The sequence below is a fragment of the Phocoena phocoena genome, chromosome 7, assembly GCF_963924675.1.
Source record: "Phocoena phocoena chromosome 7, mPhoPho1.1, whole genome shotgun sequence".
Lineage (NCBI taxonomy): Eukaryota > Metazoa > Chordata > Mammalia > Artiodactyla > Phocoenidae > Phocoena > Phocoena phocoena.
This window is the reverse complement of record NC_089225.1, coordinates 86,065,246-86,092,745: the sequence shown is the minus strand read 5'-3', so window position 1 is coordinate 86,092,745 and position 27,500 is coordinate 86,065,246. Positions and strand designations below refer to the sequence as shown.

At 38.7% G+C, this 27,500-nt stretch overlaps 1 protein-coding gene across 1 annotated transcript in view; it reads right to left on the bottom strand.

The window, feature by feature from the left end:
• CPO (carboxypeptidase O) overlaps nucleotides 1–27,500 on the bottom strand; it is a 114,430-nt gene that overhangs the window by 16,074 nt on the left and 70,856 nt on the right. Inside the window, 3 exon segments of the mRNA XM_065880170.1 lie at nucleotides 33–119; nucleotides 6,955–6,973; nucleotides 8,364–8,434. Of these exon segments, the coding sequence (XP_065736242.1) occupies nucleotides 33–119; nucleotides 6,955–6,973; nucleotides 8,364–8,434 (177 nt within the window).

Below are 27,500 nucleotides of genomic sequence, written 5' to 3'. Positions count from 1 at the left end.
ACCAATGCTCCCACCAACGTGTCCATACTCACCTCCCCCATGGGGTGGTATCTGTTATAGGAATATGTCTCCAGAATCCTCCATGGGCTCACTACCTTATCCACAGCTTCTTTGTTGTGCTACAGATCTGCAAAGGGAAGAAATACAGACAAAAAGCAATGAAGAAACCAGGATAACATGAGGGTTGGAAGGTTGATGAAAAAGGTAGTAGGAGGCAATGTGCACAGCATTTTGAGGACAAAAGTCATTGTTGGAGTCTTCCCTCTGCAACTTACTAATTGTGAGACCTTGGGTACCATGGAGTCCCTCTGAACTGCAGTTTCGCATCTGCAGTTTGAGGACAGCCATTCCCACTTTGCAGGGAGCCTTGGATAATTCAGCAAGAAGTTGTAGATAAACACACTTTTAAATTTGTATAAGAAAGAATAGCTAAGATTTATTGAACTGAAACTTACTGCGAGATACTCACTGGGTTAGGCAATTTAAATCTCATTTACTTCTCTCAAAAACTTTAAGAGAAGATATTCTTATTATCCCCATTTCAGAGATGAGGAAATTGAGTCACAGGGAAAGTATCATTATAATTTAAACCCTGACAGCCTGACTGAAAAACCTGAAATATTAACCACAATACTGTAAATAATTGTAAGAATCTTTATGCAACAGTTTATTTTTTATAGATAAACTTTATTTTTTTAGAGAAGTTTTAGGTTCACAGCAAAATTGGATGAAAAATACTGAGAGTTCCCATATACCTGCTGTCCACCCCCCACCCACCCCCATGCACACAACCTCCTCCAATATCAACATCCCACACCAGAGTGGTACATTTTTTTATAATAAACGAACCTACATTGACACATCATTATTTCCCAAAGTCCATAGTTTACATGAGGGTTCACTGTTGGTGTTATACTTTCTATGGATTTGAACAAATATATAGTAACATGTATCCACCATTATAGTATCATACAGAAGAGTTTCACTGCCCTAAAAATCTTCTGTGGTCTGGCAATCACTGATCTTTTAATTAGTTTTGCCTTTTACAGAATGTTATATAGTTGGAATCATACAGTATGCAGCCTTTTCAGATTGGCTTCTTTCACTTTGTAATATGCATTTAACTTTCCTCCATGTCTTTTTAATGACTTGATAGTTCATTTCTTTTAGTGCTGTATAATAATTCCATTGCCTGGATTACCACAGTTTATTTATCCATTCATCTACTGAAGGACATTTTGGTTGCTTCCAAGTTTTGGCAATTATGAATAAAGCTGCTATAAACACCTGTGTACAGCGTTTTGTGGACATAAGTTTTCAATTCATTTGGGTCATACCAAGGAGCATGACTGCTAGATCATATGGCAAGAGTATGTTTAATTTTGTAAGAAACTACTAAACTGTCTTCCAAAGTAACTGTGCCATTTTGCATTTCCTCCAGCAATGTTTCCTATGCTTACTTTCCATTTGCATATCTTCTTTGGTGAGGTGTCTGTTCATGTCCTTTGTCCATTTTTTAAATCAGGTTGCCTCTTTTCTTATTGCTGAGTTTTAAGAGTTCTTCGTATGTTTTGGATAACTGTCCTTTATCAGATGTAACTTTAGCAAATATTTTCTTTCACTTTGTAGCTCAACTTCTCCTTCTCCCGACATTGGCTTTTGAAGGAAGAAAGTTTTTAATTTTAATAAAGTATAGGTTATCTGTTAGTTACTTCATCGATCATGCCTTTGGTGATGTATTTAAAAAGTCATCACTATTCCCAAGGTTATCTAGGTTTTCTCCTAAGTTATCCTCATTTTACATTTAGTTCTAAAATCCATTTTGACTTAATTTTTTGTGAAGAATGTAGGTCTGTGTCTAGATTCACTTTGTGTGTGTGTGTATGTATGTCCAGTTGTTCCAGGATCATTTATTGGGTATTGTCAAATGTTTTTGTCTGCATTTATTGATATGATCATGTGATTTTTTATTTTTAGCCTATTGATGTAATGGATTACGTTAATTGATTATCAAATGTTAAACTAGTCTTGCATATATATCTGGGATAAATCTCCGTCAGTGGACATGGTGTATAATTTTTTTATACTTTATTTGATTCAATTTGCTAATATTTTGTTGTGGATTTTTACATCTATGTTCATGAGAGATATTCGTCTATAATCTTTTATTCCTCGTAATGTCTTTGCCTGGTTTTGGTATTTGGGTAATGTTGGCCTCAACGAATGAATTAAAAAGTATTCCTTCTGCTTCTATCTTTTGGAAGAAATTGTAGAGAATCAGTATAACTTTTTCCTTAAATGTTTCATAGAATTCACCAGTGAAACCCTCTGGGCTTGGTGCTTTCTGTTTTGTAGGGTTATTAATTATTGATTCAATTTCTATAATACATATAGACCTATTTAGATTACTATTTATGGTCTATATTTTGACAAACCATTTAATAAAGCTATTCAATGCCTCGCCTTTATGCCAGATATTGTGCCAGCACAATCATGCACATTATATGATTTATTCGCATTACAGCCCTGTGAAATGTTATCGTCCATGTTTTACAAATAAGGAAACTGAAGCCAAGGGAAATCAAGTAACTTGCAAACAATCACAGAGCTAGTAAGTCATACAACTAGTCCTCTCTCTAAGTCACACAAATGTTTGATAAATGTTCTAATTCCCTTGCTAAAAGACTTTACCTAAGCAAAAAGTAGGGTTATATTTTCATTATGAGAGCATACCAACTGATCATTCATTTACCCAATAAATATATTTGAAGTGATTTCTGTGTTAATAGCACTAGGATGTGAGATTTTGGAGAAGCTGAGGTGTAAACTTTTGGATAGTGACAAGGAAACATGTTAGATATCTAATTAGCTAATGTTTCAATGACTTTCATCTATTTTCCCACATTTTTCTCTCTGAACATTCCGGTATTATATTTACTCTTTCCCTAAACCTTCATTTTTTAACCTGTAAAATGGGAATAATAACACCTTACCAAAGGATTCTTATGAAGTTTAAATAAGTTAATCTACGTTTAAAAATAAGCAAATTTCTGGAACCTAGTTAACCCTTAATAAATGTTAAAACACAGTAGTAGTTCAAAACAAAGCTAAGTAAAAGCCCTATTTTGCTGCAATAACATTGAAAATAAAAATTACATTGAGAATAATTTAGCCATCTAACTAGTGTTATCTTCAAACAATACCAAACTACAAAATATTTTGATAGAATTAATAAAAACTCAAGTTCTATTCACATCTACATAACTCCAGTAACTGGATTGACTACATTTTAATTTTTTAATCTGTTCAATTCACACCATGTACCATAATCACTCACTCTAATGGAAATCAATTTCTCTACAAAATTCCATGACTTTAATTGTTACTAATATTAATAATAATAATCTGACTTTAGCAGAAGCTTTTTATCTTCAAAACTGTAAATGTTTTATTGTTAAAAGAATTTTACTTTGTTTAGCTTGTCCACGAAAAGCTCATGATATAGGATTGTCTAGATAGTTAGTTAAAACAATGAAATGAATTTTAGAAGGAGACTACAAGAAACAAATGTCATTAAAATTGTAATAGTTGAGGAGCAATATGCTTTTCCACGTTTTTCAGGGATTCGTTTCCAACATTTATCATTTATTTGATTTTTTAAAAGTAAGCTAGAGTGCTTCAGAATGAGAAACTTCAATATAAAAATATATACAGGTATAATATGTTGAGGCTGATTATTTACAAAACATATTACCATTTTATAAGGAAAATACATACATCCCTTGGTGTGTTTAAAATTCAAAAAAATTCAATTTACACATAAATTTTCAGGAGTACATTTCGTGTGCTTATCAAATAATCAGCAAACATATACCTATTATAATAACACTAGTTAACCATTATTGGGCACTATATTCTAAGCACCAGTCAAAGCATTTGCCTTGTTATCTTAATTCATTCAACAACCCAATCGGCACTTGGTACTCTTTGCAAAAGTGATAATAGATAATAGTAGTAGTAATAGAACATAGATTTCTTTCTTACAGAGCTTAAAGCCCACTTAAGGAAGTGAGACATAAACACATGAAAAGCAAAATAACTTCACCATCAAATAATAAAACGTGAGGTATGATAAGCTAGAGCCTGATTACCAATTAAACGGTGCGCTAAATGTACTGAGGATGGGAGAGGGGGAATTCCAAACTGAAGTATGGCCAGTAATAATAACAACCAACATTTTAGAAGCAATTATGCGTGCCAGAACTGTTCTAAGTTTTATATATATATATATATATATATATATATATATATATCATATGAGAGATATATATATATATTCCTACATATAATTCTAACAACAATCCTTAAGGTAAAAACTATTATCCCAGGGTGTTGGGGATTTTTTTTTTTTTCCTGAAGATTTTGTTACAGAGGCTAAATTATACTTTTACTATACTCTAGAAAATAAGCATAAAATATTTATTAGCCTATTTTTATAAATTGTCTATCTCTGATTTGGACTGCATAGAAAGCAAAATAAGTATCAGCATTGTAAATTCATCGGGAAATAGTTTCAGTGCTTTTTCAGAATGGAGAGAGGAGAGGAAATGAAGCAAATGAGAAGAGTCTTCTCAGCCCTTCCTTCTTTCTCATTCCTCACACTGGCTGTCCTGCCAGGAAATGAGATCACTGGAGTTGCTTTCACGCGACATTGGGACCAGGGATGGTGGCTGCTCAGAGCAACGAGGTTCCTTTCTTCACATAGTTCAGCAAACGTTCAAGTCTTCCTTATCACCGTCATCTACTCAGTGCCGTAGGAAAGTGACTACAGTAAAAAGCAGTCCTGGCAGCTGGTGGATTCTTGTTTCAATTGGGCTGGTATTCCCAGTCAATTTCACAATATGGAGGGGAATAAATTAAAGGTAACTGGGCACCATCAAGCACCAACATTTGGCTTTCCCCCAGCTAATGTCTGCAAAATGTGTGCGTATGATGCCTCCTAAGTCCAGCACTGAATGACTGGGTCCATATAATATGCAAAAAAAAAGTGATCCGTATGGGATTTGAGTGAAAACCCTGATATCATTTTAACATGAAATTAAACACAATACTTAAACCTCAAAACCCCCAATACTTAGTTCAAACAATGTTTAAACCGTAAACCTAGAAAAGGCTGTTCCCTGTTTCTAGGCAATTACTTGGGTGATGCATAATACACGTAGAGAAAGAAGGAAAAAACTGGCTAATCCCCCAAATTACCACCAGTCTCATCTCACCGACCAAATGAAAAGATTATTGTACTTTGTGTATTCTTTTTTAATAGGAATTCATAAAATGTTTAACAGAGAAAATGATGCTTTGGTGGTACATTATTAATAAATACTGTACATCAAAGATTGCCTGAAAAAATTTTGACTGGAATGTAAAAAGAGGCAAAAAGACCTAATGAATATTGAGGAAAATTTTGTATTTTAAATACTTAGGAAACAGTTACATGAATATTTCATGATAGTAATGTGTTTTCAAAGTTTTTTTTTCTTCTTACAAAATTAACATATGCTTATAAGTGGAAATTTTAGGAAGTATGGAGAGGAGAAAAATAAAAAAGAGAAGGAAGGAATAATCCTCTACAATCCCACCTCCCTGAGTTAACCACTGTTGATATTTTGGCATATTTCCTTTCAGTCTGTTATCTGTGCATATTTTTTTCATAAACACAGTGCAGATTACACCTATATATAATTTTGTATTCCCTCCTTTTTTATTATATATTCTACCAGAGACATTTTCTCAAACCAATAAAAACTCTTTATAAACATTTTTAATGACTGCATAATGTTTGACAGTAAGTATATATTTCATAGCATCATGCACATAAATATTGTCATCTATGCTGGATATTAAAGCCATTTCCCTTTTCGGTTTTATCTTATAGTAAATAATTCTGGAGTTAATGATTTTTTCTCATTTCTGATTATTTCCTTGAGTTACATTCCAGGAATGGGACTAGTAGGTCAGAGAGGATGAACAATTTCAAATCATTTGATTCATAGTGCTAGATCCTAAATGATTCTACGGATTTACACTTTTATTGGGAGTATGCAATATATATAACAGGCCACCTCCCTAAATGATCAAGGGAGAGATTACAAAGGTTGTCATCCTTGTTAGATTTTCTAGACTAGTATTACATCACACATAGTAAATAAAGAGTATCAAAACTTGCAGCTAATCTATGTTTTGAGTTGGTAAGAGCCATATAAAAGTGGACATTATTTTATATCAGTAAATAATAATGAAAATGAAAATAGTCAATAAGGAGCAGAATTAGCAGATTTGAAATGTTTCCCTCAAGTGCAGTTATGAGCAGCTGTCCACTGGAAGCCATCTTGTCTGAGTCCCACTGAGCCAAATCACTTCCATAATTTAACCTGGGCTTGGCAATCATTTTTTTAAACAAAAGTTTTATGCATCTTCTTTGTAGAATATTTGTAAAATGAAGAATAGTTGAGGGAAAGGAAAAAGAATTATCAATCAGAGAGAACAATGTCCATTTTAGCACATATTTTTTCTTTTATTTTTTAAAGTATTTTGATACATTTTGTGTTCTGCATCTTTCTTTCAGCATAAAACATGTCTTTCCCCATGCTATTAAAATTTTCATAATTATTATTCTATTGGATAAATAATATCCCATTGTCATATATGTCACATATTGACATTTGCATAACTTAATATGGGGCACTTAAGTTGTTTCCAAATATTACAATATTTAATATCTTGTTTATCTTGTACATAAAGCTATATCCCAGTGCATACAATTCTTTCCATAGTTTGTTTTCTCAGTGTAAATTTCCAGAAGCAGGGATACTAGGCCAAAGGATGTGTAAGTTTTAAGGCTTGTGATGTTTTTAAATAAGTTAATTTTTTTTCAATCAAAGCCCTGTGACCTACATAAGTCTTTGCCATTGATCTATGAAGAATCTCAGAAGAGAAAATAAGTGCAGTATCTATATGAAACCAAGTAAACTAATGGAAAACGCGAGATGGCGATGTCCAAACAGCTTTACGCATCACATAGATCCTGGACTCCCTTTATATATCTGAAATCAGACTGTCTATGAAGCTAAGGGACAGGCTGAGGTCGCACAGTTAGTCTGGGGCAAAAATTGGAGTGGGTTTCTCTGTTCCGTGAGACCAAGCTTGTTGCAAGATTCGTTTAACCATGAAACAAAAGAGGAAATACTGTTTATAAACACACATGCCTGATGAGATATACCAAATGTGAAGAATAATAAACTATGTATGAATAAAGGAAAATACACTTTATGTGGAAACCACACACACACACACACACACAATGTTTAATATATATTATATATTCAAAAAAGTTATTCATTATGAATAGGGAAAGAACACAAAAAAGATCAAATGACAGGAGCAACTTATAAACCAGTAAAATGAGTAACAAATAAGACAAGACACTTAGCCTTATAAGAAATCAACAAAATGAAAAATAAGTCAACTGTAGGTATTTTTCACCTGTCAAATGGGCAAATGCTTAAAAAGTGCTTTCATACACTATTGTTGGAAGCGTAGACATATGCAACTTTTTTAGAGGGCAATTTGGCAATGTGTAGCAAAATTCTTGAATTTTTCTAAGCTTCTAACCCAGTGCTTCCACTTCTTATAACTTATATTAGGGAAATAATCAAAGATTTTCAATAACAGCAAAAAAATTGTCATGTAGCTGGATCCTCATCATGGTATCATGTGTAAAAATGACAGTAGAAATCAACTCTGTCTTATAGGGTAGCAATGATGGAATATTATTAGTGATTGCATTATGTTTTCAATAAATTATGAATGTCATAGGAAAATTTTTATAATACAACTTAACTGAAAAATTCTTGTAATAGTACTATATACATAATTAGCTAAGTAGCTATCTACTCAAAAACATTAACAGTAATTATGTCTTAGTGAAATTGTTTGGTAGTTTTAAACATTTTAAACATTTTCTCAATAATTAGAATAGTGTGATTTACCAATTGAGAAACTATGTAAATGAGGGATATGGAATTTTCATTACAATTTTCTTCTTTCAATTACAAAACATGACATATTTATTGGTACTTATCATACATTATGCTAGGAAATATTTTTTAGATATCCACTCATTTATTTAAAGATTATTAGAGTAATGTTCAATGATAAAACTTCAGTGATTATTATTCTTATCTCGTCGTGGTGTGTATGGGTAGGAAGAGGGGAGAATCGAGCTGCATTGATCTTGAAAAGAAGCTTTCCGCTTAGACAATCTAAATCATACCAGTCAGCCCCTCTTCCAGCTTCACACTCACCTATCATATTCCAGCTCCCCAGGAACCAGCAACCTCAGGAGGTACAAGTTTCCAAGCGAGGCTTCATTCTTCTGCAAAAAGAGCTAGAAAATCCTGTGCTTCTCCTGCAGGTCATGTGTCTCTGAGAATGCATAAGGGCATAGGCTTCCACAATCAAGATGAGATAAATCAGTTAGTGGATGTCTCAGCAGAAATAATGTGAGCAGTTGCTTCATTAACTCCACCATGTCTTCAAACAACTTTTTTTAATAGTGGAAAACTATTTGATTTTTTTTTCTCCTCTAAAACCAAATTAACTGAAGCTCTTGGCTCCCCCAAATCCAGAAAAATGTTTCTTCCCTATGTAAAATCTTCAGTTCTAGGAATCCCCATCACCTATATTCAAGAGCGGACCACTCCTGCTCTTTCCTCCACACAGGTCGCTGGGTATAATAGGGGGTGTGTCTTCTGCTCTGGTCAGGGTGGGCACGGTTATTATTCAGGATCTTTACTCCCTTCTGCAATCTAAGGCTTTATTTAGGGTCAAATGCCTTCTCTTGTTCTGATGGACAACATCACCAGATTCTTAAACAAACCCAGGTCTCTCCATATCTGAGCAGTGAAAATATTTTAAATCCTTTCCCAAGTGGATTTCCTCACACATTCCTCTCACACTGCCAGACACTGCTCCACAAACCCCTGTTTTTAGACAAACCCAGGATATGCCTTGAATCTCAAACGGTGACCAGTAAAATAAAGGCTCAAGTGAAGATCACTGTTAAAAGTCTAATTGAGCAAGGCAAACTTTAGTGCAGAGAAGTAGAGGATTTAAACAGAGTCCGTAGCATTTGGGGATCTATCTAAATCCTTTGCCCTCTATGATTATTCATCTATTCATTCATTCTACAAAAATGTAATGAGTACTCACTATATACCAGACAGGCACTATGACAAAAGATCAATACAAGATGAATGAGTTTCTTTATGGAATTCACAGGAGAGTTGAGAGAAGAATAAACAAGTTCACAAACAAATAATACAATTTTAAGTCAAGGGAATCAAATTAAGGAGAGATATGGGCCAAGAATATATTGAGATAGAGAGGCCATTCCTGACTGATGTAAGAAAATTGTTTTTTCATAAATTTATTTGTTTATTTATTTAGCTGCATTGGGTTTTCATTGCTGGGCCTGGGCTTTCTCTAGTTGTGGCAAGTGGGGACTATTCTTCGTTGTGGTGCGCAGGCTTCTCATCGCGGTGGCTTCTCTTTGTTGAGGAGCACAGGGGCGCCAGGCGTGCCAGCTTCAGTAGTGGTGGTGCACGGGCTCAGCAGTTGTGGCTCGCAGGCTCTAGAACACAGACTCGGTAGTTGTGGCACACGGGCTTAGTTGTTCCCCGGCATGTGGGATCTTCCTGGACCAGGGCTTGAACCCGTGTTCCCTGAGTTGGCAGGCGGATTCTTAACCACTGTGCCACCAGGGAAGTCCCAACGTAAGACAGTTTTTGAGTTAAGTTCTAAATGATGTGGTTCATGCAAAGGTCTGTAGAAAATGTGTTTTAGGTAAAGAGGGCCACGTTTGTAGGGAAGAAATGAGCTTGGTGTGACTGAGGAACTGGAAGAAAACCAGTGTTTAAGTGAAGTGGGAGCAAGGGAGAGTGATGGAAGATGAGGTCAGAGAGATAGGCAAGGGCCAGATCTTGTAGAAACCATGGGCCAGAGTATGGACTTTGCATTTTATTCTAAGAAATCATTGAACAGGTTTTGTTTTGATATTTTAAAAGATTCCTCTGGGTGCTGCTTAGAGTGTAGGCAAGAGAGGGACAAGAATGAAGACAGAAAGACCAACAAGGAGGGTACCACAGCATTCCGGGGGAGAGATGATGGGGCCTCTGGCTAGATGTCACGTGTTACATGGAAAGCCATGGTCACACTGGGAATTTATTTTAGAAGCAGACCTGACAAATATGCTTATGGAATGAATATGAAATGTGAGGGAATTAGGGAACTCAAGAAAAACTCCTAGATTGGGGAGCCAAGAAATGGACTGAATAGTGATGACTTTTTATGAGATGGGGGAAATCAAAGGAGGAGTGGTGGAAGGAGGAGGGAATGGAAAGTCAAGACTTCGATTCAGAGCTGATAATTTTGAGATGCTTCTTAGACATCCAAGGGATTGCTAAGTGAGCAGCAGCTACTGCAGGCTGGACTTCAAAGGGAAGATGGAGCGAAGTGCATACATTTGTGACTCTTCAGGTTGTAGGAGGTGGTGTTTGAAGCCACACGGAGGAGCCCTTCTACAGTCCAAGTATAGACTGAGAAGAGAAGAACAAAGACTGAGGCGTCAGTCAGTCTAACATTTAGAGATCTTGGTAGAAGAGAAGAATCCAGCAACGGAAGTTAAGAAAGAACAGCCAGTGAGGTAGGTCGAAAACTGAGAGACTGTTGTGTCCCAGAAGCCAAGTGAGAAAAGCATTTTAAGAAAATGAGAGTTACCCACTGGGCCAGATGCTGCTAAGGGGTCGAGTCAGATGAGGACCAAGAACTAGCAATCTTATCCAGCAGGATAGAGGCTTATGGAGACCTTCAAAAGAGCAATTTCAGTCAGCACGTGGCATGTGATAGGGACAAAAGTCAACTGGAGTTGGTTAAAGAAGGAAAGGGAAGAGAGTGAAGGTAGGGAGTATAGAAAATTCCAACAGCATGTCTCCATTGCCTAATGGAAACTTCATTGTTAATGATCTTCCTTCATCCCCTGGGGATATCATCAATTTGGAAATCTTGGATAATTTTGATGGTGTTCAGAATCAGGGGTAAAATGCAACACCCATGATATTTTTTTCCCTCCCCCAAATGCAGGGACAGGGCAGCCACCTGGGTAGTCCTAACTCTGAAGCAAGGGTTTTCATGGAGCTGTGAGTTCCACAGAGGGAGAGAGAAACATAGTAAACAAGAGCGTTTTCTTTCCATGCTTCTGCTAATTAGAATGGGACCCAGATGGACTCGGGGATGCATGGGTAGTTTAAATAAAGAGTAAGATTAAATAGGCTTTTCTCCTCAACAGATATGTAATCCCATGCAGTTATTCTGAAGAAAAAATAAATAAATAAAAATAAGAAGTGCATGAAATGCACAGTCAAATAATACATACAAATTGTTAGTGGAAACCTGCAAATAATTTTTAAGAATATGTTGTGAGGACATTTGGCAGTACTACACAGGATTTTCCTAACAGTCACCGATAATTGGATTTTCCTCAATTCCCCATGTCCAGTTTCACTGTAATATGTGGTCTCCTGCCAAAGATTATCTTTCTGCAAACTTATGGAATGCAGGCAGTAACCTAGAACACTCAGGGCCAATGAACTGGAGCCATGGTCTCCTCACTAACAAGGGTGAATTAGTATCACATCTTTTCTGGTGATTAGATTATCTCTTATTGTTGTGTTTTATAGCTTTCTAGTTAGTCATCTCAACACAATTTATTCACAATAATAGTGTTTTTTATTATTGCTGTTTTATAGTTCTTATAGCAGTAAAATTTATTCTCAACTCTATTATTATAATATTGAACTACTAATGGAATTCTAGTTTTTATTTGATTGTGTTTTAAAGCCATAACAATAAAATTTACTTCCCAAAAATATTACTGTAAGTTTTATGTTCTCTAAACTGCTTGATAGAAAGCCTGCAAACACATGTGGTTCTTTAAACCACGTGAGAGAAGGCCTGCCAAAATGTAAACATTGTTCTAGGAAGAAAAAGGGGCAAATTGGTTCCTATTATCGTGAGATCCATGTTCTTTGATAGAATAAGTAATAGAGTGAAAGAAATGGAAAGGACCTTAGAGACTGCTGATTTAGAGGAAGATTAAATTCTAACTGGCAGGAATATTTGTTTAAAAAATCAACCTGTTTTTATTACCAGCCAAGCCCTAGAAAATCCTACCATCTTTATCCTCCAAAATAATGTGCTCTCAAAATGATGCCCATGATTTCTCATGGCTGGTTGCCATATTAGTTGGAGAGAAGCTGCTATGAAATATTATAATCAAAGGCCAGGGTCATTTTGAAGGTAAACAGCTTCAGGGACTTGAGAACTGGAAGGCATACAGCCAAGCCATCTTACCACCTCTGCTGCTCCTTAGTTGTTCTCGTTGACCCTGAACCCAAGGACATGGCAGTGAACCTCATCACTTGCCATGCACCTTTTATGCCTGCAGCACTGAGTCAAAGGGCTGTAACTTAAATTACAGTCTATACAGCGGAGCGAAGTACCATTAGGACTCAAGAAAGAGGTGTGTCAGACTGGCAGAAATTAGGGTTTAGTAAAGGACTTGGTCTCAGATGTATGGTAAGTTAACTTACGGTCACAAGCAGGAATGGAAGCAGACTAGGTGGAGATACAGGCTAGTTGTCACTCAGAGGTCGTGGCTGTGGTAGCAGAAGTGGCAAACTCTAGATTTGGTTTCTGAGGCAGCACCAGGCATAGGTTCTTGTTCGGACAGGAGTTTCAGAGATTGCTCCTGTCATCTAAGGCAATAGGTGGGTGGGTGGGTGGATGGGTGGATGGATGGGTGGGTCTATGGATGTATGAATCTGTATCCACATCCTTGTCAGATGGCATAAATCCATTGGCTAGATCTACCCTCTCATGTCTACTGCTAGGCACTTAGCTTTCTTTGATAAGCTGCTTCCCTTTGCCCAGCTATAGCAGTGGTGGGAGTGCCCACATTGAGATCTACTTTCAAGAATTAAACTGCTGCCTATCTGTGGCTGTGGGTGCCTCCAGAATCAGACTGAGTATTCAAGCTGAATCTAAGTGCTACCTGGACATTCCCCAACCGATGACTGAACACAGGAGTGGCACAAGAGCTCCCCCTTGTACCTACGCAGGATTCTTCTGTGAGCACTCTTCTTGGAGCTGCACCACAGTCTGAAGCTCATTCTACCCACTTCTCCTTTCTTCCCCTTCTCTTTAACAGGTATCTGACCTGAACTGAGGTCTGAAGGTTCTTCTTGCCTTCTCCTTCTTCCTCTGCCTTTTATCTTTCACAAGGACTACCTCCTATAAATCTCTTCCAGTTCCAACTCGATCTTGGCATCTGCTTCTCAGATGATCCAGCCAACACACCAACTGGACTCCAGGACAAACGAAAGTAAGTAAATACAATTGGCCTTGAGTCATAAGGATCTTTCTGGACTTTGTGAATAATTAGATGCAGAAACAAAACTGAGGTATGGAAGAACAAGAGCAATCCTACGTGGCCAGGTCTTATCAGGCTTCCAAAACAGCCAGCAAACTACAGAAAACCATACACTAGCTAAATAGCACACCACACTAGTTGGCTTTAAAAAAAAAAGAAGTGTTTTCTATGTCATTGCTTGTTTGCCCTGTCTACTATGTTCACGGTACTGTATGGTAGGTCCTCAGTCTTTTTGTGGAGATGATAAACTTTGCTCTTTCTTTTTTGTGCTAAAGTGTCTCCTGTTTAGATCATAGGGGGAAGAAAGAGGAACAGGAAAGAAATACATGCTCTCAAGTGCCAGGAGTGTAGGTGGGAGGGTAAGGATACTGAAGAGGAACCAGCGAGGAGCTTGGGTTTACCCCAGAAGCCCCAGCAGCCTGCCTGGGGGTGGGATGGGCGTAGAACCAAGGTGTGCTAAGGGCAGTCAGCTTAGGAATTAGCCCTCTGGCTACTTTTCCATCTCTTTCACAGTTCGATAATATCTCATTCTGCATCAGCCACCAACTGGTTTTCAAAAACTGCTTTTGCTTTTTTTTTTTTTGAGTTTAACCAAATTGACTTATAAAGAACACTTCTGATTTATCACCATTGGAGCTTTGCTTCCACCCATCTCTCAGGTATTTAAAGAGAAGCAAAAAGATATGGAAACAACCTAAGTGTCAACAGATGAATCAATAAAGAAGGTTTTATATATATATAAACAAATGTATATGTATATAAACATATAATGGAATATTATTCAGCCATGAAAAAGAAAGAAATCCTGCCACTGACTACAACATGGATAGAACTTGAGGGCACTAGACTAAGGGAAATAAGTCAGAGAGAGAATGACAAATAATGTATGATCTCACTTACAGGTGGAACCTAAAAAAGCCAAACTCATAGAAACAGAGAGTAGAATGGTGGTCACCAGGGGATGGGTGTTGGGGAAAATGGGGAGATTTTGGTCCAAGGATAAAAAATTTCAGTTAGAAGTGAATAATTTCTGGGGAATCTATGTGCAGCATGGTGATTATAGCTAATAATACCATGTTATATACTTGAAAGTTGCTAAGAGAGTGGATCTTAAATGTTCTCACCAAACAAAACAAATGGTAAATACGTGACAGGATGGAAGTGGTAGCTAATGTTGTTTGCCTTAAACTTACTCAATGTTATATGTCAACTATATCTCAATAAAGCTGGAAAAAATTGTGTATATATATATGTATACATATATATACACACACATGTGTGTATATATATATACACACACATATGTATATATATATACACACACATATGTGTGTATATATATATATATATATATATATAAAGGGAACCCAATTAGAACAGTCTTCCTCCCCTTCTCTGGATTTTGCCTCAGGGTCATTGCCCTACATCTTTTCGTTTCTGATTACTATATTTAGCAAGATCATTACAGATTATTACGTTCATTGTCAGAATGTCGGTGCAATATTAAGTGGGCCAAATGCAGAGCACTGGGTTAGAAATCAGAAGCCTTGGATTCTAATTTTGATTCCGGTATTTATCAGCTGTGTGATTTGGGGCAAACCTCACCTGTTTTCTTTCATAAACAATTATACCTGTCTGTCCTCTCACTAAGAGTTGTGGAATATATTAAATGAAATAATGTATGTGAAAGCTTTCTGAAGATTGTAAAAACCATCAAAAATGTATGGTGTAATTATTACTGCCGCTAATAACAAGGATCTGTAACTAGATTATAGTTCTACACAGGATTATTCCAATATGATAACCACACTAGATAGAAGAGAAAAACCAAATTTCCCCAAAAGAAAAATGTGGAACTATTTTCTCTTTTACCATGAAATTTCTAAATGTAAAGTTCACTAGAGGATTTTCATGGGTTGGGGGATAGAGGGGCTTCTCAGCTTTATATATATATTAGAAGAACAGATTTTTGAAATGCATTTCTGAAGTGCAGTGTCTGCTGAAAATGAACTATATCTTAGCTGCTAAAATCAACTCTATATAATCGATATAATCCTAGCTTTCTGTTTATAAATAAGAAATTTTTTTCAGCATAATTAACTGCTTATATAAAAATATCTCTAATGTCATTTCTATGTTCCTATTCCTGTGAATTTCTCTATTTCTCTAAAATAATTTCTATAAAAAGATAGAAGTGAGACATACTTTATTTCATAAATTGTGGTTAACTTTATACACAGAAAAAGAGCTGTTAGTAAAATTCTGATGAGGTTTAATAAGCTCAAATACATTCAGAAAGTTCAATTTCACACTTGTACACTAAGACTACCGAATTCCACAAGATTCCGACTAGTTACTTCCATACATGGAGATAATATTGTCAGTGAGGGTGGATGTCCCTTATTATAAATTTCCTATGTCCTGCTTGCTTCTATTAGCATTTCCTTAGCTCCCGAGAGAGATGTCATGTTGCTCTGATGAGAAACCTTTAAACATTTTTTTATAATTAAGAGAGTTACAAGGAAAGTTTATAGAGTAATTACTAAGTCTTAAGACACTGTGCTTTAATGCACAAACTTTACATATTAGGATCAGTTATTGACCCCAATTACAGAAAAGGAAACTGAGTCCCAGAGGTCTTCATTGACCATGCTATCTGAAACCTAAAATCAAAAATCAAAATGTGGGCTGAGGACCAACGACATCAGCACTGTCTGACCCAGGCACCGTCAGAAAGGCAGAATCTCAGGCCCCTGCCCCAGACTCTCCATTTTAACAAGACCCCCAGGTGAGTGACATTTTGTTGTCTCTGTTTACTGTGGGTCCTATTGGCGTCTATGAGCATCTCCTTAATACCCTAGAGGAATGCCATATTCCTCCTGCCCTGGAGCACTCTTCTTTAAGACGGCCAGATAGCCAGCTCTCTCTCCATTCATCAGGGACTTCGACCATCACATTAGTTCCCAGTCCCTAAAACAGAACCTGGCACATAGTAAGTATTTGGTAAATATATGGTGAATGAGTGAATTCTATTTTCATAATTACACAGTGGGGGACTTCCCTGGTGGTGCAGTGGTTAAGAATCTGCCTGTCGGGGCTTCCCTGGTGGCGCAGTGGTTGAGAGTCCACCTGCCGATGCAGGGGACATGGGATCGTGCCCCGGTCCGGGAGGGTCCCACATGCCGCGGAGCGGCTGGGCCTGTGAGCCGCGGCCGCTGAGCCTGCGCGTCCGGAGCCTGTGCTCCGCAACGGGAGGGGCCACAACGGTGAGAGGCCCGGGTATCGCAAAACAAACAAACAAAAAAAAAAAAAAAAAAAAAGAATCTGCCTGTCACTGCAGGGGACACGGGTTCGAGCCCTGGTCCAGGAAGATCCCACATGCCGGGGAGCAGCTAAGCCCGTGTGCCACAACTTCTGAGCCTGCGCGCCTAGAGCCTGCGCTCCGCAACAAGAGAGGACACTGCAATGAGAAGCCTGCGCACCGCAACAAAGAGTAGCCCCCGCTCGCCGCAACTAGAGAAAGCCTGTGCACAGCAACGAAGACCCAAAGCAGCCAAAAATAAATAAATAAATTTATTTTTAAAAAATAAAATAAAAGTTATCCACACACCACCCACCCCTAATCCAGCTCTCCCTCATTCTATTAGCAGCTAGTCTCGAAGCAAATCACTTAGTCTCTCTGGGCCTTTTGTTTCCTCATCTCTAAAACAAGGATGAAAATACCTCTCTTATGGGATCTCTCTGAGGGCTATATTAAACCAGAGAGCGCAAGTAAATTGAGTAGCACAGGACTTCCCTAACTTGGTTTCGTTTCAGAATCAACTGGGGAGTTTTTCTTGGCACCTCCCTCTCCAGACCAATTTTATTTGAATTTCTGATAATGGGGCCCAGGTATCAGCATTTTCACATGTCCACGGGTGATTCTAAGGGGTGGTCAGGTTTGAGAACCTCTGGCACTCATTATCTTCAATGTTATGAATGCCAAATAAAATTTATCTTTGGTTATTATTTTTCCAATCCAGACCTGGTCAAAGAGCAAATCTCTCTGAACAGGTCATGCTGATTTCTACCATATATTATCTCAATCATGTCTTCCCCTCTCAAAGCTGGTTCTATCTCCATCTTCTCTGGGCTTTCTGAGGTCCTAGCTCAGAAACCATACACCTTTTATCTGAAAACTTTTCTGGTTACACCAACCCTGATCTCTTTTTCTCTCTCAAACCCAATGGCAATCTGAAGTCCTTATTATAAAATCTACTACTTGCCCCATTCTTTCATGTGTAGTTTGCAACTGTCTTATGTGTATCCAGTTGGCATATCTCCCATGCCTCCAGCCCAGTGCTGGGGACACCCTAAACTAGACACTGAAAAAGGAAAAATTTTTTTTTCCAAATGTAAAAATCAAGACTTTAATATACAGTGAACATGGGTCAAAGATTTTACTTAATAAAATTTAGTTTATTTATGAGGGACCCAATAAGATGTTACACCCAGTCTAAAGAAGAATTTAAAGAACCACAGATACGTGGGCAATAAGGAATGTTGAAATGAAGTTACAGATAGATGCAAAATTAGTCACTTGCTTTCCACCGAATGCAGTTCATTTCTTTTTTATGGGCAAGAATCATTTGGATTATTATTCATTTTCTACAACATACAGCGTTATACTTTTCTCCTGTTTCGGTCACCAAATTTCACTAATATTTTACAAATTGCTTTCCAAATATCTGAATTTTTTTCCAGATCTACCTCTGACTTCTTCCATTTCTTTTTAAGCTGATATATTTGAAGTACAATCACTTTCCACAGGCATTTTGCAATTGTAGGAAAAAGGTACTATCAAGTACCAAAAACTTGGAACTTGCAGTTATTACCATGATGATGCTAAAGTTGGGCATTTGGACTGAAGATTTATGTATTATAGCCTTATTTCTGAGAATCTGTGACTAGCAGATCAAGTACAATGATATGGTACAGGAGTATAGTCTCTCAGCCTACTTTGGAGAGCATATGTGATTGAACCCCTTCCCTGATGAATAAGTAGACTCCATTCCCAGCACTACTGTTAAACTCAGGTGTTACTCTCAAATCTTTCAAGCCAAGTACCCAGGCCAGAAGAACAATTTCAATTTCTCTTCTGAACTTTGTTCATGAGGTTTCTGTAGTAATAAGTGTGCTGTCAATAATTTGGATTCAGGTTGTCTTATACTTTACATCTTCACATCACTCACAATTTCTTTCTGTACTTAGTATCTGTGCAGGGTCTCTTCATGTTGAAATGGCACAGCCCACTTAGTCAGTCTCCCTACAATGTAACATCAGGTCAGTAGCAACCTGGCTGTGGTACATGGAGTATTTGTGGGTTGGACCTAGAGCTTACCATACTAAACTGTCAGTCAGAAAGAGAAAGACAAATACCATGTGATATCACTTATATGTAGAATCTAAAATATGACACAAATGAACACATCTATGAAACAAAAACAGACTTACAGACAGACATAGAGAACAGACTTGTGGTTGCCAAGGGGGAAGTAGGGTGGGGGAGGGAAGGACTGGGAGTTTGGGATTCGCAGATGCAAACTATCAATATTAAATATAGGATGGATAAACAACAAGGTCCTACTGCAGAGCACGGGAACTATATTCAATATCCTGTGATAAACCATAATGGAAAAGAATATGAAAAGAATATATATATGTATAACTGAGTCACTTTGCTGTACAGCAGAAATCAAATACGACATTGTAGATCAACTACACTTCAATAAAATTTTAAAAAAGAAAAAATATATAGGTTTTAACACTGACTCAGCTACCTAAGACCCATTTAGTTAACTTTATTCATCCTAAAATGTTATCAGTCTAATGTTAGTCACTGCTCATTTTTGATCAATGTACTCGCATTTGGGGTGTATTTCCTTAGGGTTCCCAGGGCCTACAAAGATGACTTGGGTATGGCCTCTGCTTTTGAAACCAGAATAGAGGCCAAACGCTGTGACGGTTCCAACTACATGATTGTGCGCACCTCATTTTAACTGCTTTAAAGAAAAAAGTATCTGTAAGAACTTAATGTTAATATTGTCATTTAAAAACCAAGTTCTAATGTCTGTTCTCTTCTCCCACTCACAAATCTATTTTCCAAGTAGAATCTATTTGTTATTTAAACTTTTCTCCCCTCCTTATCCTTGGTGATGGGAGGTCCCCACTGGATTTTGAGGAATGCTTTGAGAAGTAGAACTTAAAGGCCAGGAGCACTTTTGGGACTGCCAAGGTCACATCCCAGCCCTGCCTCAACCCTAATGCTTCCCATAAACCCTCCCCTCCCATGGCCTCACCCCAGACATTTCCCGTCTTGGCATGTACCACTTCTCAAATCCTATCTAACCCAGCCCTCATGGAGCATTGTGTCAACAAGGCTCTTGTCAGCACCCTTAACATCTTTACCCCAGGCTACACCCACCCTGCAAACCTCTTAATCACTCTGGATCATTTATTTCATCTACCTCCTTTGCTTCTCTACCTTGGTTTCTGAGAGCTATAGGAAAAATCTCACAACTGCCATCTTGCTGATGCCTATTCAGCCAGTATTTATTGAGCACCCACTATACACTAAAAACAGTAGAAGAATCTATACTAGACTCAGAAGAATACAACAGTAAATGAAGGCAGGTCCACTCCTTCTCAGAGCATAATGGCTGATGGGGTGGGGAAGCTCAATGATCACACCGTCATGTGATAAGCATTATCAGGATGGAATTACGGTGTGCCATGGAGCCCACAGGAGGGTACATAACTCAGGGACAGAGGGGGTCGGGGAAAGTTATGCCACTTCAAATTCGTGGTCTTCAACTCCGGTGGGGGCCCCGGCACCACTCAGCAATTTATAGTTATCTAGTCAAGCACAGATCCCCTAAATGAATGGTGAAGGCTTCATGGCTCTCCTCAAGAAGCCCAGTCCACTCTTGCCCTTCTCATCTCTCAGCAGATGAGACAGCCTCTGACTGCACAGAAGAAGCCCAGTCCACACGGACAAATCCATTTCCATCTCAAAGCCTCCCCTCCTGACTCAGGAGAAACAGAAACAGTGCCCTTCTCATATCCTATTTCTCCACCATTAACCTCCAGTTTATTGGGGACCAGAACCTGAACAAATTGGTTTATTTCCTCCCCACTTATATCTACTTATGTTCAAGCTCTTCCTCTTAGTTACTCAATAATAAACATATATATCTCTCTTACACACAAACACACACACATTATAAATACACTTTAAAATAAGCAACCTAGATACCCTTAGGCTTCATCAGAGTCCAGATTAAATCTAAATTGTACCAGGTAAAAAAGCCACTAGTTACAAATGTCTTCCTGCACCTTAACGAGTATCCTACCCCAGCCTCCACCCACCCCTGCCTCTAGGTATATCAGATTCCCAAAGGGGAGGGAGAGGGTCTTATACGTGTTCATGAAAAAAGTTGTGTTTGTTCCTTGCTGCCACCTTGCTAGAGACCTGCTTCTCTCAAACCACTGCCAGCCGCTACGTTGAGGTTCTATCACCCACCACTGGAGAGCTCTGGGCACGGCTGCCTTGAGCCCAGCAGCCTATGAAGATTCCTGCTGAATCTGCAGTATGTCCAAATGTTGGCCTCCCCTCATCTGAGCTATGGCTCATTGTTGGGTGTTGGGTCCTGCTGAGCGCTCTGCCCACCAAGGTTCTCAATATGGATGCTAGCCCCATCACATTTCATGGTGCCTGGACAACTGCAGTGTGCAGAGGGGAAGGTAATGGCTCCCACCCCTCTGCCCTAATTCCTGTTAAGAAGCCCAAAAGCAAGCATGCCCTCAACACACCTGATGCCCTGTACAACTCCAGGGGACTCCATGCACATTATTTCCTATGTGAAGAACATAGAGCAAAGCTCCTTAGAGTTCTCCCTCAGGGCAGTGTTGTCTAATATTCCAGGCTCTGCTTGCCCACCTCCAATCAAAGCCCATCTGGTAGGTATGTCTATATATGTCTGAATCCCCATTGTGGTTACAACTCAGTTTCCCAGGAGGATCCTCAGCCTCCTGTAAATCAGTGGATGTCAACAGATGCCTGGATGGGAGAATGTCACAACTCAGTACGATAGTTGTAGGGGAGGAAAAGTTTCCCTCCACCCTCTTAAGGTCCTTGGCTGGGTCTGAAAAGTATACCAGCAAAGACAGATTAACAGGAGAAAAGTATACAAATTTATTTAATGTAAGTTTTTGGTGACACTTGAACCTTCATAAGGAAATGAAGACCTGAAGGAATAGTTAGATCTGAGTATTTTTATGCTAGGTTTGATGAAGTGTAGGCAGTCATATAAAAAGGTGATAGGTCAGAGAGTATGATAGGTACATGGGAAAAAAACTGGGGGAAATTTAGCAAATCCTGTTTGTTAGGATTCTTCTCAGCACCCATTTGTCTTCACAGATAAAGATGCTCCTTTCCTCTGGGTCTAGAGAGGGTGCCTCTCTAGGGGTGCATGAGGGTTTTATGATGTGTTTAGGGGAGAAGGTCAAACAGCTTCTGCTATTTTCTCAAACTCCTTTAGCTTAAAATATTGAATATGCCAAGGTGTCATATTTTGAAGTAGCATGTCCTGATCCACACCATAGTCTTATATAAATCATGGACTAGTCATGACTCTGCTATAGAAAACTAAAACATCAGTCCTCAGTCTTGCATCCAGTTCTGGCTCCTGCCTTTTTCTCTTCTTCCCTTCACAGCCAAGCTCTTTGAAAGAATCAGCTATAATTTTTACTTCCTTGTTGCACGAGCATTTTTTTTCAATTTAATAGTGTCTTCTTTTTAAATACAGTTATATATTCACTTGGTTTAAAATTCAAAAAGTATGAAAATCTATCCCTGGCTCCCAAATATCCCTCCTTAGAAGAAACCAGTTTCCTAGGTATCCTATTAGAGAGTCTTTATCAAACAAAAACATATCTATTTCCACCTTTTTAAAAATGGTAATTGTGGGGGGGAGACCTTCAAGATGGTGGAGGAGTAAGATGTGGAGATCATCTTCCTCCCAACAAATACATGAGAAATACATCTACATGTGAAACAACTCCTACAGAACACCTACTGAACGCTGGCAGAAGACCTCAGACTTCCCAAAAGGCAAGAAACTCCCCATGTACCTGGGTAGGGCAAAAGAAAAAAGAAAAAACAAAGACAAAAGAATAGTAATGGGACCTGCACCTCGGGGAGGGAGCTGTGAAGGAGGGAAAGTTTCCACACACTAGGAAGCCCCTTCACTGGCGGAGACGGCAGGGGGTGGTGGGGGGAGGCTTTCGGAGCCACGGAGGACAGCACAGCAACAGGGGTGCAGAGGGCAAAGTGGAGAGATCCCCGCACAGAGGATCGGTGCCAACCAGCACTCACCAGCCCGAGAGGCTTGTCTGCTCACCCACCTGGGCGGGCAGGGGCTGGGAGCTGAGGCTCGGGCTTTGGAGGTCGGGTCCCAGCGAGAGGACTGGGGTTGGCGGCGTGAAAACAGCCTGAAGGGGCTAGTGCGCCACAGCTAGCTGGGAGGGAGTCCGGGAAAAAGTCTGGAACTGCCTAAGAGGCAAGAGACCATTGTTTCGTGGTGCGCAAGGAGAGGGGATTCAGGGCACTGTCTAAACGAGCTCCAGAAACAGGCGCAAACCGCGGCTATCAGCGCAGACCCCAGAGATGGGCGTGAAACACTAACCCTGCTGCTGCAGCCACCAAGAATCCTGTGTGCAAGTGCAGGTCACTAACACCACCCCTCCCGGGAGCCTGTGCAGTCCGCCACTGCCAGGGTCCCATGATCCAGGGACAACTTCCCCGGGAGAACGCATGGCGCGCCTCAGGCTGGTGCAACTTCATGCCGGCCTCTGCCACCAAAGGCTCGCCTCGCATCCGTACCCCTCCCTCCCCCTGGCCTGAGTGAGCCAGAGCCCCCAAAACAGCTGTTCCTTTAACCCTGTCCTGACTGAGCGAAGAACAGATGGCATCAGGCAACCTACACGTAGAGGCAGGGCCAGATCCAAAGCTGAACCCCAGGAGCTGTGTGAACAAAGAAGAGAAAGGGAAATCTCTCCCAGCAGCCTCAGGAGCAGTGAATTAAATCTCCACAATCAACTTGATGTACCCCGCACCTGTGGAATACCTGAATAGACAACGAATCATCCCAAATTGATGGGGTGGACTTTGGGAGCAACTGTACACATGGGGTTTGCTTTCTGCAAATAATTTGTTTCTGCTTTTAGGTTTATCTTAGCTTACTATTTAGAGTTTATTATCATTGGTAGATTTGTTTATTTATTTGGTTGCTCTCTTCCTTTTTTTATATATATTTTTTCCTTTTTCTCTTTTTGTGAGTGTGTATGTGTATGCTTCTCTGTGTGACTAGGTATAGCTTTGCTTTTTTTACCTTTTGTCCTAGGGTTCTGTCTGTCTTTTTTTTTTTTTTTTGGTATAGTTTTTAGTGCTTGTTATGATTGGTGGATTTGTTTTCTGGTTTCGTTGTTCTCTTCTTTTTTTAAAATTACTTTTTATTTATTTTTTTTGCAGTATGCAGGCCTGTCACTGTCGCGGCCTCTTCCATGTGGAAACAGGCTCTGGACGCACAGGCTCAGTGGCCATGGCTCACGGGTGCAGCCGTTCAATTGCATGCAGGATCTCCCAGACCAGGGCATGAACCCATGTCCCCTGCATGGGCAGGTGGACTCTCAACCACTGCGCCACCAGGGAAGCCCACTTTTTAATTTTTAATAATTTTTTATTTTTAATTTTAATACCGTTTTATTTTATTTTTTCATTCTTTCTTTTATTCTCCCTTTTCTTCTGAGCCATGTGCCTGACAGGGTTTTGGTACTCTGGCTGGGTGTCAGGCTGTGCCTCTGAGATGGGAGAGACAAGATCAGGACATTAGTTCACCAGAGACCTCCCAACTCCACATAATATCAAACAGCGAAAGCTCTCCCAGTGACGTCCATCTCAATGCTAAGACCCAGCTCCACTCAATGAACAGCAAGCTACAGTGCTACACCCCTATGCCAAACAACTAGCAAGACAGGAACACAGACCCACCCATCAGCACACAGGCTGCTTAAAATCATAATAAGGTCAAAGACACCCCAAAACACACCACTGGATGCAGTTCTCCCACCAGAAAGACAAGATACAGCCTTATCTACCAGAACACAGGCACCAGTCCCCTCCACCAGGAAGCATACACAACCCACTGAACCAATCTTAGCCACTGGGGGCAGGCATCAAAAACAATGGGAACTATGAACCTGTAACCTGTGAAAAGGAGACCCCTAACACAGTAAGTTAAGCAAAACGAGAAGACAGAGAAACACACAGCAGATGAAGGAGCAAGGCAAAAACCCATCAGACCAAACAAATGAAGAGGAAATAGGCAGTGTATCTGAAAAAGAATTCAGAGTAATGATAGTAAAGATGATCCAAAATCTTGGAAATAGAATGGAGAAAGTACAAGAAACGTTTAACAAGGACCTAGAAGAACTAAAGAGCAAATAAACAATGATGAATAACACAATAAATGAAATTAAAACTTCTCTAGAAGGAATCAGTAGCAGAATAACTCAGGCAGAAGAACGGATAAGTGACCTGGAAGATAAAATAGTAGAAATAACTACCTCAGAGAAGAAAAAAGAATGAAAAGAATTGAGGACGGTCTCAGAGATCTATGGGACAACATTCAATGCACCAACATTCAAATACAGGGGTCGTAGAAGAAGAAGAGAAAAAGAAAGGGACTGAGAAAATATTTAAAGAGATTATAGTTGAAAACTTCCCTACTATGGGAAAGGAAATAGTTAATCAAGTCCAGGAAGAACAGAGAGTCCCATACACGATAAATCCAAGGGGAAACATGCCAAGACACATATTAATCAAACTATCAAAAATTAAATACAAAGAAAAAATATTAAAAGCAGCAAGGGAAAAGCAACAATTAACGTACAAGGGAATCCCCATAAGGTTAACAGCTGATCTTTCAGCAGAAACTCTGCAAACCAGACAGGAGTGGCAGGACATATTTAGAGTGATGAAAGGGAAAAACTTGCAACCAAGATTACTCTACCCAGCAAGGATCACATTCAGATTCAACGGAGAAATTAAAACCTTTACAGAGAAGCAAATATTAAGAGAATTCAGCACCACCAAACCAGATTTACAACAAATGCTAAAGGAACTTCTCTAGGCAGGAAACACAAGAGAAGGAAAGGACCTACAATAACAAAACCAAAACAATTAAGAAAATGGTAATAGGAACATATGTATCAATAACTACCTTAAATGTAAATGGGTTAAATGCTCCAACCAAAAACACAGACTGGTTGAATAGATACAAATCAAGACCCATATATATGCTGTCTACAAGAGACCCACTTCAGACCTAGGGACACATACAGACTGAAAGTGAGGGGATGGAAAATAATATTCCATGTAAATGGAAATCAAAAGAAAGCTGAAGTAGCAATTTTCATATCACACAAAATACACTTTAAAACTATTACAAGAGAATAAGAAGGACACTACATAATGATCAAGGGATCAATCCAAGAAGAAGATATAGCAATTGTAAATATTTATGCACCCAACAGAGGAGCACAATACATAAGGCAAACACAAACAGCCATAAAAGGGGAAATCGACAGTAACACAATCAGAGTAGGGATTTTAATACCCCACTTTCACCAATGGACAGATCATCCAAAATGAAAATAAATATGGAAACACAAGCTTTAAATGATACATTAAACAACCTGGACTTAATTGATATTTATAGGACATTCCATCCAAAAACAACAGAATACACTTTCTTCTCAAGTGCTCATGGAATATTCTCCAAGATCGATCATATCTTGGGTCATAAATCAAGCCTTGGTAAATTTAAGAAAATTGTAATTGTATCAAGCATCTTTTCCGACTACAACACTCGAAGACAAGATATCAATTACAGGAAAAATTCTGTAAAAAATACAAACACATGGAGGCTAAACCATACACTACTAAATAACGAAGAGATCACTGAAGAAGTCAAAGAGGAACTCAAAAAATACCTAGAAACAAATGACAATGAAAACACGACAACCCAAAACGTATGGAATGCAGCAAAAGCAGTTCTAAGAGGGAAGTTTATAGCAATACAATCCTACCTCAAGAAACAAGAAACATCTCAAATAAACAACCTAACCTTACACCTAAAGCAATTAGAGAAAGAAGAACAAAAAAACCCCAAAGTTAGCAGAAGGAAAGAAATCATAAAGATCAGATCAGAAATAAATGAAAAAGAAATGAAGGAAACAATAGCTAAGATCAATAAAACTAAAAGCTGGTTCTTTGAGAAGATAAACAAAATTGATAAACCATTAGGCAGACTCATCAAGAAAAAAAGGGAGAAGACTCAAGTCAATAGAATTAGAAATGAAAAAGAAGTAATAACTGACAGTGCAGAAATACAAAGGATCATGAGAGATTACTACAAGCAAATATATGCCAGTAAAATGGACAAGCTGGAAGAAATGGACAAATTCTTAGAAAAGCACAACTTTCCAAGACTGAACCAGGAAGAAATAGAAAATATAAACAGAACAATTAGAATCACTGAAATTGAGACTCTGATTAAAAATCTTCCAACAAACAAAAGTCCAGGACCAGATGGCTTCACAGTCAAATTCTATCAAACATTTAGAGAAGAGCTAATATTTATCCTTCTCAAACTCTTCCAAATTATAGCAGAGGGAGGAACATTCCCAAATGCATTCTACGAGGACACCATCACCCTGATACCAAAACCAGACAAAGATAGATAACTATAGGCCAGTATCACTGATGAACACAGATGAAAAATCCTCAACCAAATCCTAGCAAACAGAATCCAACAGCACATCAAAAGCATCATACACCATGGTCATGTGGGGT